Source organism: Equus caballus, chromosome 4, assembly GCF_041296265.1.
Source record: "Equus caballus isolate H_3958 breed thoroughbred chromosome 4, TB-T2T, whole genome shotgun sequence".
NCBI lineage: Eukaryota > Metazoa > Chordata > Mammalia > Perissodactyla > Equidae > Equus > Equus caballus.
In genome coordinates, this window is record NC_091687.1 from 30,905,726 (window position 1) to 30,920,144 (window position 14,419).

The 14,419-nt window shown below is 33.6% G+C and overlaps 1 protein-coding gene across 19 annotated transcripts in view; it reads right to left on the reverse strand.

Annotated features, from left to right (window-relative positions):
- The window catches only part of CACNA2D1 (calcium voltage-gated channel auxiliary subunit alpha2delta 1), a 514,911-nt gene that overhangs the window by 176,231 nt on the left and 324,261 nt on the right, over positions 1–14,419 (reverse strand). For all 19 annotated transcript variants that reach the window (XM_023639081.2, XM_023639086.2, XM_023639083.2 and 16 more), the window contains exon 6: positions 6,203–6,332. In XM_023639081.2, coding sequence (XP_023494849.2) covers positions 6,203–6,332 — 130 coding nt within the window. The remainder of the gene's footprint in view (positions 1–6,202; positions 6,333–14,419) is intronic.

The following is a 14,419-nucleotide window of genomic DNA, read 5'->3' on the forward strand; positions in this document are numbered from 1 at the left end:
GGAATACTTCCTTGGGCTACAACCTTGGTCCAAGGCCCCATCATCCCTCCTCTATTCTTGCCTTTTATGTCTATTCTCAACAAAGTATCCAGTATCCACTTTTTTTTAATGAAGCTAAGGCGGATTATGTAATTCCTCCTCCAAAAAACATCTTATAGCTTTCCATCTCTGTTATGGACTGAATGTTTGTGTCTTCCCAAAATCCGTATGTTGAAGCCCTAACCCCCAAAGTCATGGTATTAGGAGGTCGGGGCTTTTGGGAGGTAATTAGGGATAGATGAGGTCATTAGGGTGGAGTCTCTATAGTAGGATTAGTTCCTGCCTCCATAATGGAATTGGTGTCTGTATAAAAAGAGGAAGAGAGATCAGAATTCTCTCCCTCTGTAATGTGCACAAAGAGGTCATGTGAGCATACACAAAGACGGCAGCCACCTGCAAAAGAGGAAGAGAGACCTCACTAGTAACTGAATCTGCCAGCACCTTGATCTTAGACTTCCTAGCCTCCAGAGTTGTAAGAAATAAATGCCTGTTGTTTAAGCCACCCGGTATTTTGTTACAGTAGCCTGAAATGATTAAGTCATTTACATCAAAGTAAAGACCAAAGTCTTTGCAATTATCCACAAGGCTATAGATGATAAAGCCTCTGCCGCTTTGTTAGTAGAGGCAGGGCAGCTTTTTCCTTTGTAATTTGTAACTGACATCATTTGAAATCCAGTAGCTATATTTTTTAAGACAAAACAAATGATCATCCAGATAAATTACAATGCAGTATTAGCGATTATAAGTAGTTCAATTTATAAAAAGCATGTATTTTTACTAAAGCATGAGACTTCCAAAGATAATAATACAACCCATGAAAATTTTCCTGTCTTCTTTTATCAAAATGAATGTATCTTTGTGATAAAAGTATGCTTATTTTTTAATTTCTAAAATGGAAATAATAATTGACTTGCTTACATTACAAGATAAGTGTAAACACAAAAGTATCTAGCACCTGAAAGTGTTATGCAAGTTGAGGTTCCTTATTATTTTACCTTATTAACGTATATTCTTTTGAAACTATAATAATTCTATAAATAACTATCAACATAAATTTGTTGATAAATGAATATAGATTATTCTATGAAGACACTCTCTACACTCAAATCTAAAGTGATGAAAAAAATTAACAAACTTCTATGATTAAAACCAAATTAAGTCAGAATATACAGTCCTTCTTTTGCTAAGCTGTATGCTTGTTTTTTTTTTCCTTGAGGAAGATTAGCCCTGAGCTAACATGGGCTGCCAATTGTCCTCTTTTTGCTGAGGAAGACTGGCCCTGAGCTAACATCCATGCTTATCTTCCTCTACTTTATATGTGGGACGCCTGCCATAGCGTGGCTTGACAAGTGGTGCTATGTCCGCACCTGGGTTCCAAACCAGGGAACCCCAGGGCCCGAAGCAGAGCGTGTGATTAACTGCTGCACCACCATGCTGGCCCCATTTTATGCTTGTTTTTTATACTCAGATAAATTAGATAGGAAATTAAGTATGTTTTGGGTGCCTTCTAAAATAAAAGTGCCAACTAGTGAAATTTTCAAAAATGAAAACTTTTAGATAATTAAATATACCATTCTAAAACTTCAAATATATCACTGAGCAAAAGTAATCACATTTCAATTCCATGGACTTTAAAAAGTAATCACCTTTGGAAGTTAGAACATGAGACATCTTCTAAGAATGTAGCTACACAATTACCTTTACGTGAAAGGAGAGGCTGTTTCCTTCAGTTAAGCTTTCAATTAAAGTGCAATTTTGCATTTATTAAATTCAGAAACCTAGAACAATCCTGTAAATCTGATATGTTCCAATGAACTGCATGAAGAATACCAGTAATTATTAAATTTTCAAGATCTTGTTGACATTTCTGATTTTACTCCAGTCATTTACTCCCATAGCCCATAACACTGGATATGAATTTTAAAAGAGTACAGGCCAGGCAAGGGTCGGAGTCTTAGTGATGAGATTCAGAAAAGAAGGAGAAGCCAATATTAAAATAAATAGACTAAATAAGTAATCCAAAGACTAAGCTTCTTTTCCTTTTTTAAAAAAATTATGCCTTAAACTAAAGTTTGTCTTAGGACTTCTGCAAACATCCATTTAAATATTTTATCTTATTGATTTTCAAAGTAATCAAAGTAATTTGTTTTTTAATTCTCTGAGGCTATTAAAATCATCCTCTGTAGAAATTTACAAATAGTTGCATTCTAAGTTGGAAAAAAAAACAGCACTTAGACAGTCAAAACTAGTGTAAGATATTCAAAAAGGATATGTGTATATTACTGTGACAATTAATATTCTTTAAAAAATGTATGCTTGGATTTACTTGGTGTCATATTTCATGTCTGTTTTAGCATGAAATAGATGCAGGCTTTAATTATCAATGTGATTTCAACTAAGAAAAAATAAAGAGTTAAAAAAAATTAGAAAATGAAGATTCTCATGCTAAGTAATTATCTTACTAACTCCTGTGGACAATCCTGGCTCCCAAATAATATAACCGAGTCACAATTAACTCAAAAGTAAAATATCAGGAATTTTATCTATTGTAGTGATTAAGATTATAAAGTTTGGAATTAGAATTGATTTGAAATCTGACTCCATTTCTTACCAATAATGTGGTCTTTTATTAAAGACTCTGCTTCAGTTTTCCCTTCTTCAAAATTATTTTGACAAAGTTATAGTAAATAAGTGAGATACTATATTAAGAACATTTAGCATGGAGTCAAGCAACTAGTAAACTCAATAAATGGTTGTTATTATTAGTCAGGTCAATGAAATTGTAGAGTCTACTTATCTTTGGTATTTGCCAAATTTGCCCACAAGGTAATGTACTAGACTTGTAAATTAAGTTCTAATTATTTTAGCTTCTAATTATCTATGGAAAAAATACGAAATGTATTTTTTACTTGTCTTTATTTCTTAAACATCATACCATTGAAAAATTAAGCAAAGTCACTTTGTTTTTATATTCTCTGGGTAGTCTACTCCTGAAGAGAAATCTTCCTCCTCTCTATTTTCAGCCTTTTAACAGGTTAGCAAAAATGTCTTCTCTACTGTAAGTGTGGAGGAAAAGCAAGTTGAAGAAGCAGTATGAAAAAATCCCATTTGGGTTATTTCATTAGTTAGTGTCTGCATTTTAAAAAATATTCTATAGGACTATGCCCCAAACTGATACTCATGATTACTTTCAGGAGGTGCTACTTTTGGAGACATTCATTTTCTATGTTAAATATGTATGCAATATTAAAATTTTTGCCACTGTGGTATATGGCTTTTAGAAGAAGAAAGAAATCTGTTTTTAAAATGCGAGAGGTACTGATATCATTCATGCAGAATTTAATGGAAAATTTGAGGATTTCTGGATAATCACTATGAGATTACTGGAACTTCAAGGAAATATCCCTATACGGTAGAAAAAAGATTGACTGCTCTACATGAGTATTAAGTGCAAAGGAGTAGGAAAAGCCTCATTAAATATTTTGTATACCTGAAGAGAGGGCAATGGGGAGAGAGTAAGCAAGCGTGAGAGGGAGCTGGCAGCTAAGTCTGTGTACTACAATGAGTCTCAAATGCGATATAGAGCAGGAAGTAAGCGCAAGCCATCTTTCCCAGGTTATACTAGGCAAGGGTGCCCACGTCCCGGAAAAAATGAAGCTGTGGCGCACTGGCTCCTGCTACCATATCACTCATGGAGCAGGGCAGGGAGAGGGAATCGGTGCGGAGGCAAAGCTCTCAGAAGGAACCATCTCACTTCCCCCAGCTGCTAGATCCACAAGAAAGCAGATTAAAATCACAATACACTTAACCTTGTTATTTTTCCTTTCTTTGGGCTTGGCAATCAAACAATAATCTATGAACCTGTTCTGAGAATCTATCTTGACTACCAATATTGGACAAATGGAAGGCTTTCTATTAACACAAGGTCGCAAGTAGGCAGGGTTCTGGTCACAACACATTTGTTTCGGTCATAGTGGGTTTTATTTTAATTTCTTTTTACATACAATTTTTCTATGTCAATATATATTTTAAATAAAGTGTTCCATAAACTAAAGCTGTTAAAAAAAATCACTGACTTTGAGGATCTCGCTGACATTTATAAATTACTAAATTTCAGAAATAAGGAAAAAATCCCTCAAATAAGAGGCAACAAAACAGAAGCACAGTCATGAAAGCTTTCTAACAAATCAAAAACACTTGTGTTAACCTCAAGCTTGTTTCACATAGTAACACAGGTTGGAAAAGAATGCATGATATCCACAGAGCATTGACAGAAAATGATTTGACTCAAAACTTCTATATCCAGCCAGTTTGTTCTTCTAATGTGAATTCAATAGAAACATATAATTTTAGAGTAATAAGATTATTATCTTGTTGACATACGCAAAAAATAATAGGTGATAGAAAATTTGAAACAAAATATTTTTAAGAAAACGAGAAACACAACCATACAGGTCAGTATTGTCTAAATAGTTGTTGTAATAACAGTTAAAAAATGTAATTATAAATATGAAAAATAATTCTTAACAAAAAGAACACAACGGTCAGAGTGAAAAAAAGTATGAATCTAAATCCCAGGTAGTTCCTATAAGAATTTGGAATTAATAGGGTGAGGTGGATTGTAAAGAAATCAGATTATGTTTAGTTCTCATGTAACATCAGAGACTATCTATACACACAATTTTGTTTCTATTATACATAGAGAAAAATCATGACTGTACTATCTTAAAAGAACTGATAGGAAGAAAACAACATGTACTTTTTGAAACATTAAAAAAAGAAACAAAAGGAATGAATAATTTGATAGAAGATGAAATTTATGTTATGAAAAGAATCATACATGTATGCCAAAATGCCCTTTTAAACAACAAATAATCTCACAGTGAATCCAAAAAACAAAAGCCAATTTATAATATTAGTCCCTGTACTTAATCCTTTGTGTCTAAGTAAACTTTAATTGTAATTAATAGTAACAGCAAACATTTATATAGCATTTTACTATGAGACTCGCACTATTACACAAACTTATATTAACTAGTTTTATCCTCAAATGACCTTTCAGGTTGGTAATCTTATCCCCATTTTACAGATGAGGAAATTCTTGCCCAGAAAGTCAAAGGATTTGCCCAAGAAAATAACACTGTTAAAATTTAGATTTAAACCCAGGCCATCTGGCTCCAGAACCCAGACAGCTCTGGATACACTCTGGATACCCAGTACACGGTACAGCCTTTCTAATTAAACGTAATATAAGAAACAGACTTTTGAAAATCTCAAGTGGTTCTTTCCCCTCACCATTTACTTATGTGAGAAAGCAGGGAAAGAGGGGTTGGGAGAGTGGGTTAGAAAATGGATAACACCGAAGACCAGAGCTATGATTGAACAAAGACCCTGCCTTCTGGGTCAGAACTGGTCCTCATAGATGATTAGGCTGCCCTTAGGAGAATTCCTAGTTAGAATTCTCAGGCTCTGCTCTTATTAATACATAGGATGTCTCTGAGAACATCATTGTCACAAGTTTCCTCCCCTGTATCTTCCTAAATCACTTATTCCCCTCCCTTCCTCACACTGAAAGTTTCCCAATCAAATCTTCCATTTGGTGGTTTTCTATTTCTTTAGGTCTATTATCTGCTTCTTTCCTGCAACATTTCTTTTTATCTTCAGCCCACAATATATGGGGAGGGAGGTATCTTTTACCTGTATCCAAGGGTAAGGCAGAGAGAGAGAGAGACTGGAAAACATGATAAGATGTAGTAAGAACTGGAGAGTCTAAAATATAAATCAGTTTGTGTGTTTGTGTAAGAATTTTTGTGTGTGTCCACTTATGCTACAAAGTTTTGATTATTAAAGACTATATCTATTACTTTTCAAGCTATTGATGTCAATTGGGAAGGCAGAATTATTTACTAAACAATAGAGTACACAGACACCTCCAATGGACACAGAAACTCTTACAAATATTCACATAATGAAGCAATATGAGCATAAACTGCTTATGAAAATCAGGTTTCTTTTTTACACAAATCAGAGTTTACCACAGATTCCTGAATGAAATGTAAATAAAACAGTATCACATTTGCTTCTTTTTTGTTTTTCACATATGAGATACATAAGATAGATGAGAGGATGGTATTCCAGCAATTGTTCACATTCTTTTACTTACAGCCTTCATAGATGTCAGTGGGAATATGGACTGCTGCATGCTGATAGGATATTTGTCGTCCAAAATTAGTATCATCAATAAAAACAGGTTTTATCCTCTGGCTGCCTGGCTCACTGTCATTTTTTTCAGGCTATATAGGAAAAGATAGACAATAAGCAGGATATTACAACTTATGTTAACATAAGTATTCTCACATTCACTTCTTCATTTGCGAAATACCTATTCTTCAAAAAATAGATCTACAAGAGTATTTTAAAATATAGTACCATGATGACATCAGATACACAATTTCCATTCAGGTATTAGCATTCACATTTTGTCTTCATGATATTATTTACACAATAACCTAACTTCTCTAATTGCCTCAATCTTGGAGTCCCTCAGGATCATCCTGAGAAGACCAGAGCTTTCCCTTATCCAGCACTTATTAAAATGTACATTTACAGAACAGGATAAGTGCCTTTAAATACAGCCAAATTAAAATTATCCCCTTGAAATAAATTTCACTGTTTATGTTACCAAATTTATATCATGCAGTTGAGGATAACTTTTGGTTTGACAACAAATGGTACACATGACCACAAAAAGATAGCAACAAAGGATTATTTTATTTCGTGTTCCCTTGATTTTTGCATGTTTTCTAGGTATATCAATTTTTGCTTTTAAAAAAGAAAGTATACTAGGAAAGAAGAGATCTATTGTAACTCTAAGCTCAATTAAATCCTAACTTCAACCAATTAGTTTCCCAAGGTGGGAGCTAAGATCCAATCAATAAAAATTCCAGAAAATCCCGCAGGAGTTGAAAGATGAAGATTAATTTTCCATCTATTTGAACTATGCCTTGGATATTGAATTACCTTGTTGTCCTCCCCTGGCAAGAAACTAAGAATCTCACTCATTTTTCAAAATGCATCTCTATAACAATTTTTTTGGCTAATTATGTTAAACTTTTTTTTTTCCAGTTCAAATCTAGTTGTTTTAACTCTCCCCTAACTAAAAATGTTTTGATTACATTCAGGTCTATATTATCAACTCCATTTTAGAGACTGTTTTCTGTATACCCAAGGGAATCTCCTCAAAAAAAAAAAACCCTGAAAAAAATCATAACATTTGACTATTTTGGCAGCACACTGCAGTGATGCAAGTGATAAACAATAGAAGAGATTTAAGTCAACAATCAGAAAATTTCTTAACAATAAGCTGGCTGAATGTGGCAACAACAAAAAGGCAGCAGGTCTACAAAGAAGGGATAATGAGCAACTTTCCATATGGCTCTGAAAATTTATATGACCAGATAACACATTGGTATCCTGAGATGTTTTAACACCTATATACACACACAAACACACACGTGTGTATTTTCTTTTTCCCTAGTGAAATTACAACATTGGAAAAATTTTTTAGACAAGATATTTTAGAATTTTTTTATGAATTCAGAAGATTTCTTTAGTTCTTCAGGTAATTAAAACCTTATAATGCCTTAGACTACCTGTGGGAAAACAATAGCATTAATACTACAGAGACAATTTATTTAATATATTACGAAAAGAATGTTTTAATGTTAACACAAAAGGTAAATTTATAACATTAGTGGTCAAAAGAAAATCGAAGAAAAAATTCTAGTTCTTAAAGATGAGATTTACTGTAAGCCTCCACATATTCTTCTATTAGTAATTATGACGTGCAAAAGGAAAGGAAGAAACAGTCTGAAATAAGCAGACTTTGGGGGGAAAAGGGGAACATTAAGCAGCTGAAACTTGTAATAACACAAAGAAAGATAGCAAGTTAAAAAATACTGTAGGGGATATTAAAGCAAAATATACATATATACATTTTCTAAATATTACAGAGTGAGTCAAGGCAAGTATGAATATGAATCACATAAAAATGAACTACATGAAGTCAAAAAGGCACTGATCACTGCAAAAATATGTTTATTAAATTAAATTTTAAAAGCAAAAACAGACATTCTTCAAATAAAATGTATTCAGGTTGCTGATGAAGATTATGGTGATAGCATTCAAAAAAGTTGGAACACAGAATCTGAGAACATTCTCAAAACTGATAGACTATGAATTTGCATGATGGATGAATGTATGTGAATCACCTATTCCAGGACCTAGCACACAGTAAGGATGAGAGCCATCAGAATCACAATACAAGCAAGTGTGATGACCAGAAGAGTTGGCAGCTGATTTAAATTCCACATGTACTGTGAAATTTTCAAATCACCAGTATTAGAAAGGGACATAATACTATAAAAACATATACATATCTATTTTATACACAAATATGTAACCTAAATTTCGGGAAGAGGTAAATAGGCTATTTCTCTGTACTAAGAGATTGTGAAATAGTGTCTTGCATTTGAAAAGCACTATGTGACCTCAGATAGCCTGAAAGTTCAATATAGTCCTCTCCCATGGAAACCGTATAGTATTATACATTCAATCATAAAGGGAAAATATTTAAATGAGGCCATTTTATTTCTAAAAAATTAAAAACAAATTTTCATATCATGAATATTAAGATAGGCAAATAAACTTTTCGAAATATTGTCAGGGCAAAAGAAGTTAAAAAAATATTTTTGCAAAGTAGAAAGACCAATTATTTTCCCTTGATATCTGAAGCGGAGACAGGCTAATGCCATAAAACTAAGGTATAGTCAAAGAGCCCGGACTCCAGGACTCCAACATCTCACTTTATTTACAATGAAATAAAAACCTCTCTATGGACTGCAAGACTCCGAGTGACTATTTCTTGCCTGATTACTCATCCAGATCTCTCGCTCTGCTTATCCTTGCTCATTGTGTTCCTACCACACTGGCCTGTTTTCTGCTCCTTGCACACATCATGCTCTTCTTGGCTTAGATGTCCTTGTGGCTTGCCATTCCCTTTGCCTGGTATGCTTTTTCCTGGTCTCCTTTCCTAGCATTAATTGTTCTTCAAGTCTCAGTTGAAAAATCCTCTCTTGGAGATTCCCCCACCTAAATTATCCCCCATAGAATCTTGAAAATATTACCCCATTTATTACCTTCAGAGCAATAAACTAATTGTAGTTATCTAACTTTGTATTTGTCCCATGTTTGCTGTCTCACTACACTAAAATATAATCTCCATGAGGGCGAGAGACTGCGTTGACATTGTTCAGTTGTATCGCAGCACCTAGCATATCACTCAGAACCATATTTGGTTGCCATTTTTATAATATTTGTTGAATGAATAAGTAAACTTGAATCCACGTTCGCTGGTCCCCAAATTTATGCTTTTTCTATTACAGTATGAAGCAAGAACAAACATTGGAAGAAATTCGGTAAATGGACAGATAGCGCCTCAGTCAGGAATCTCAGTTCTCATTCTCATTCCAACTCTATGAATCTTTGCTGTGTCGCCTCAGGGTTTTTTTTTAAAGAAAGAGAGGGAAACAAGATCTGGAAGTTTCCTTCTAGCTCTGAAAATACTAATTCTGAAATCTATGAATTTTAACTAAATGCAAATTTTTTACAAGACTTTTTTTAATGCTAAGTAACTGCAAGAACATGTAAATGGTGGAATGGTGGTATAAAGAAGCATTTATCAAAGGAGTTTTTTGGTATCCAAACCCCTTGTCTCTGAGAATTTCTGTCTTAATTTAGGGCAATACCTTTGTAGTGTAGAGCTATAGACATCAATCAAACAGACAGACAATTTGCAGGTGAACATGAAGTAAAACATTAGTTAGGCTTTTCTCCTGAATTTCATAGGTTTTAGTCTTTCAACTTACTTCCCTCAAGTGATAATTAAGGCCATCTTTTTCATAAGAACTTAAATAAAAATAAATACACGTGTTTCAGTGGTCTCCAAAAGAATTCATTAGAGGGCTGGAAGAAAACATTAGAACTTATACCTATTTCTAGCACATGAAGTAGGGAGAAAAATCAAAGTTTACTACTATTTACTATGTGGTTCAACATTAGCTGCCCTCCCCACCTCCCAACGCCTTACCAACTGTGTGTGAGCTGGTTTCAAGTCACCTGTTACACTCCAGGTACCACAAGGAGAAAGTGGAAACATCACACATTGACAGGTTGAGAGCTGCCTTCTCACTTGTAAGTCACTTTCAATGTACTATTCTACACTTTAAATGTAAGTTTACATATTTTCTTCTCTGGTTTAATCTATTTCATATAGTCTAGTAACTTTAAAAGATTTATGCAAATTAATAATGATTAGAGATGAAATTCTAGCAATGGAAGTGGCATTGAAAAAAAGGAAATGACAGAGATGGTGCTTCTGTTCCCAGCATGAGCTCTTCCTCATGCTCATCACAAGAAAAAAACAGTGATTCAATTAATTCAATTAGGCAAGTTGGTGAAAAAAGGTAAAATTATCAAAAAGACTATTATAAATATGATTTATATTTACTAGTGATAATAATGCCCTGTGTTCAAATGGCATGTTGAGACATTGCCAATGGTAATATGAAGTCATCATAATTAACAAAGGCTAAGCATTCAATAATTAAGCATTCAAAATAACTAAGCATTCAAAAGACCTTTACAGTTTTTCTTCTGGTGATTTTTAATGTCATATGTCATCTAAATCAATACTTTGTAAAATTTCGCTTATCTTAAAGATTTAGAAGTCTCTTTTGAGGTTTCTCAACATATTAATTCAATAGCATATATACAGAATTTATAAGTAAATATCCTTATATTGGGCAGTGCATATTTGTAACTGATATGCACGTGCAAGCAAACAAAGGCTGAAGACATCATTCAAACAATCCAGCCCCATCTTTATTTACCCATGTTGTACATAGGATAAGCTTACAATATCCATATAATGCTGCCAAATTTTCCAAACTTAATGTGCCCAAAGCATTAAAAAAATTCAAGATAGACTCAAAAAATTTCAAAAGAAATTGCCCAAAACATAAGGCAGATTCCCAGAAAAAAAATGGAATCTAATCTAATCTACCTTTTTATGAGTTTTATGGTTTTTTTCCCAATGAATACTAATGTGGCTATATTTCACACAGGGATGCATGCATTAATTTTAAGGTATCCATGGCAAATATCACTAGGAATATTGGACAGAACAGTGGAGATTTATGATTCGAAGTCTAACAACCTTTTTAATCATAGAGATTTTAGTTTACCTACTGCAAATCACTGCAAACTAACAACTGCCAGTGATGAAGCTGGTTGGATAAAATACAAGCCAAATACATCAAAATTAAATATGGACAGAATAATGGATAGGTATAATAAATTAAAATTTTAAATCAAAATCATCCCCCAAAATTTTCACCTTAACTCTTGATTTCTAACAGCTCCATCCGGGGCTCTCTTCTGTCCCCAACATGTGCCCATGGCATAGGCCAGGGCAGCACAGCTCAGTGACACACTGCTACTACTGTGGATCACACCAACTGCACTGCATTCAAGCCCCTGCACTCTCAAATACCACGTGTGCGGACACCAGACAAATCACTTAAGCTCACTATACTGTCTTATCCAAAACTCATTAAGATAATAGTATGTTCCACAGAGGATTAATGTGAACTTAAAATGATACACTGCATATAAATTACTGCCTAGTACAGAATAAGTATATATATGTTAAGTATTATTATAATCTATTTAAACATATAGCATCCAAAATACAAACAAGGAACCCTGACTGAACCAGTTATTATACAGAAGCAATTAATATTCTATCTCTATGCCATCACCTATTTGAGGATTCAACATCAGTCATTAGCACAGCCTGAAATAAAGGCTGCACACTATAACATAGTTTTAAAAAAGTGAGAAAAGAAACCTAGACTTTGACTCTTACTTTATTAATTAGAATAGATTTCATTGCTGTTTGATACATATCCCTATTAGCTCATTCTAGAACCAGATTTATTTATTTCTATAAAATAAAATAAGATCATAAAAGATTGAGCTTTTAAAAAGACATTTAGATAGGACTGTATGTTCGAATTATTTTTAGTGTAGACGAGACTCTGCTAAGAAAATAAATAGCAACATAAATATGCAACAGAATTCAGCAGACTAGCCAAATGTCCCAGACAGATGAAATTTTTAACACGATCAATAAAATGAAATGTAGCAAATAAATCAATTCAATTTATTGACATGGGAATTCTGGGTTGAACTTACTTCACTTGGATTTTAGTCAGAAACATAGATCTTGGAACTAGGTTAATAAGGGCTTTTACTGATCTGCTTTCTTTGTGCTTGCTTTGGGAGTTAAGAATATTGTGCAGTTTGCTGGCACAACTCAAGCCTTCTTGGGGAGTCTGCTTCACGAATCTTCATGGAATTTAAGGACTTATTGGGACAGATGTCTCTAAAAACCTAAACTGAGAACTTAAATACATTTCAAAACTAAGATCTTGAATGCGGAATTTCATAAATAATTCTTGCATTACAGCTTTTTTTTTATATCGTCATTTAATTTTCCTTTCAAACCTGGATATATAAAACCTACAATGATATCAAGACAAATTTCTGCCTTGTGTTCACATTTTTTTCTAAACATTTTTTGAAGATTGTACTCTGATTTTTATTTTGCTGTGCAATATGTTAAGTTTTTTACACACATGCAAGGATTATATACATAACAATAAAATGAAAAATAACTCAATATACTACCCTTTTATTATTGTTAACACATACAAACATGCTCCATTTGGAGCTAAAATCACTTCAAATCAATCAAATTTGTAATAGTATTAATAATTATTTTTGGGCCGGCCCAGTGGCGCAGTGGTAAAGTTCACATGCTCCACTTCTTGGCAGCCCAGGGTTCGCTGGTTTGTTTTAAAAATTATACTTATTAACATTTCTGGATTGCCAAATATGAGACAGGAAATGTTCTAAGTGATTTATGTGTTAACTAACTTAATTTTCACAGTAACTGTATGAGGTAGGTATTACTATTACCTTTATTTTACAGAACAAAAGAGTGAAACACAGAGAGATTATGACTTTGCCGATATCACCCACCCAGAAAATGGCAGAGCTGGGATTCATATCCAGGCAATGGCACTCCAGAGTACAATCTCTTAACTATCACACTCTGCTACCTCCTGTGTATAACAACACATACAGTGATTATTCATATATGCCTTACTATTTAGGGCAAAAACCCCCAGAGTTGTGTATAGAAGTATTTTGGAGTGAAATGTCCTATCTCTAATTTATCTTAAAATATTTAAGCAAATAATAGATGAAGCAATTAGGGAGAGTCACTATACTATTCTCTCTTCTGTATATTTAGAATATTTTTTCAATAAAAAGTTAAAAAAAATCTGACATTGAAACATTATGCTCATTTTAATGGCATAACCTCTTCAGAAATGAAGTTCAATAACTATTATTTATTCTAATGGTATGTAGAATCAGACAGAACTTTAGTTTGATGGAGTAATTATAACAAGCCTGATTTCATGTTTCACAGAGATTCATAATAACTTAGCTTATCAGATTGGTCCAGACTTGAAATGAAAAATCCTGATCCTTATATCACTTGTAGTAATTGCAAACAAATATTCTAACTCTGCTAGTTATCCCAAACGTGCATCAGTTTTGGAAATAGGGGAAATTATACTGTCTGTTTGACTTTACTCTCAGTTCTCATGACTGTCCCTGGGGCCAATGAGAGGAAGGGGAAGATGAGAGAAGATAAGGAAAAAACGTCCACTGCCACTCCCATTTTCTGTAGCCTGCCCTGTCACATGAACAAACGGAAAACGTTCATATTAAGAATTAATTCAAATATATCCATAGTCACAGCCAGCTCTGCCATTCCTCTTGTAACTTTGTTCCACCCAACTTTGAAACAAAATATTTTCATTTCCACCATGCTTGCAAAGGGCTTCCTGTTTAGTTTGCAAATAGAGCATCACTTCTAAAAAATGAACGTATCTTCACAAAAGCTATGTAAGTACTATGCGTGCTGAAACAGACATCTACCCTTACAAGCATTATCTCAACAATTACTCTAAACTATTAAAGCAGGAAACTGAATAAGATCCTTACCTCAAATTGCTAAAAATTTAATAGAGAAAATTATCCCTGTATACAAATATTATTGTGTAACGTATTATAATATTAAAGCCAGAAGTGTGTAACAAGTTGTTTAGACCACCTAGAGGAAGAAAATACTATTTGCTATCTAGGAAAACCAAGAAAGGCTTCAAGAGGAGGCAGTATCTGAATT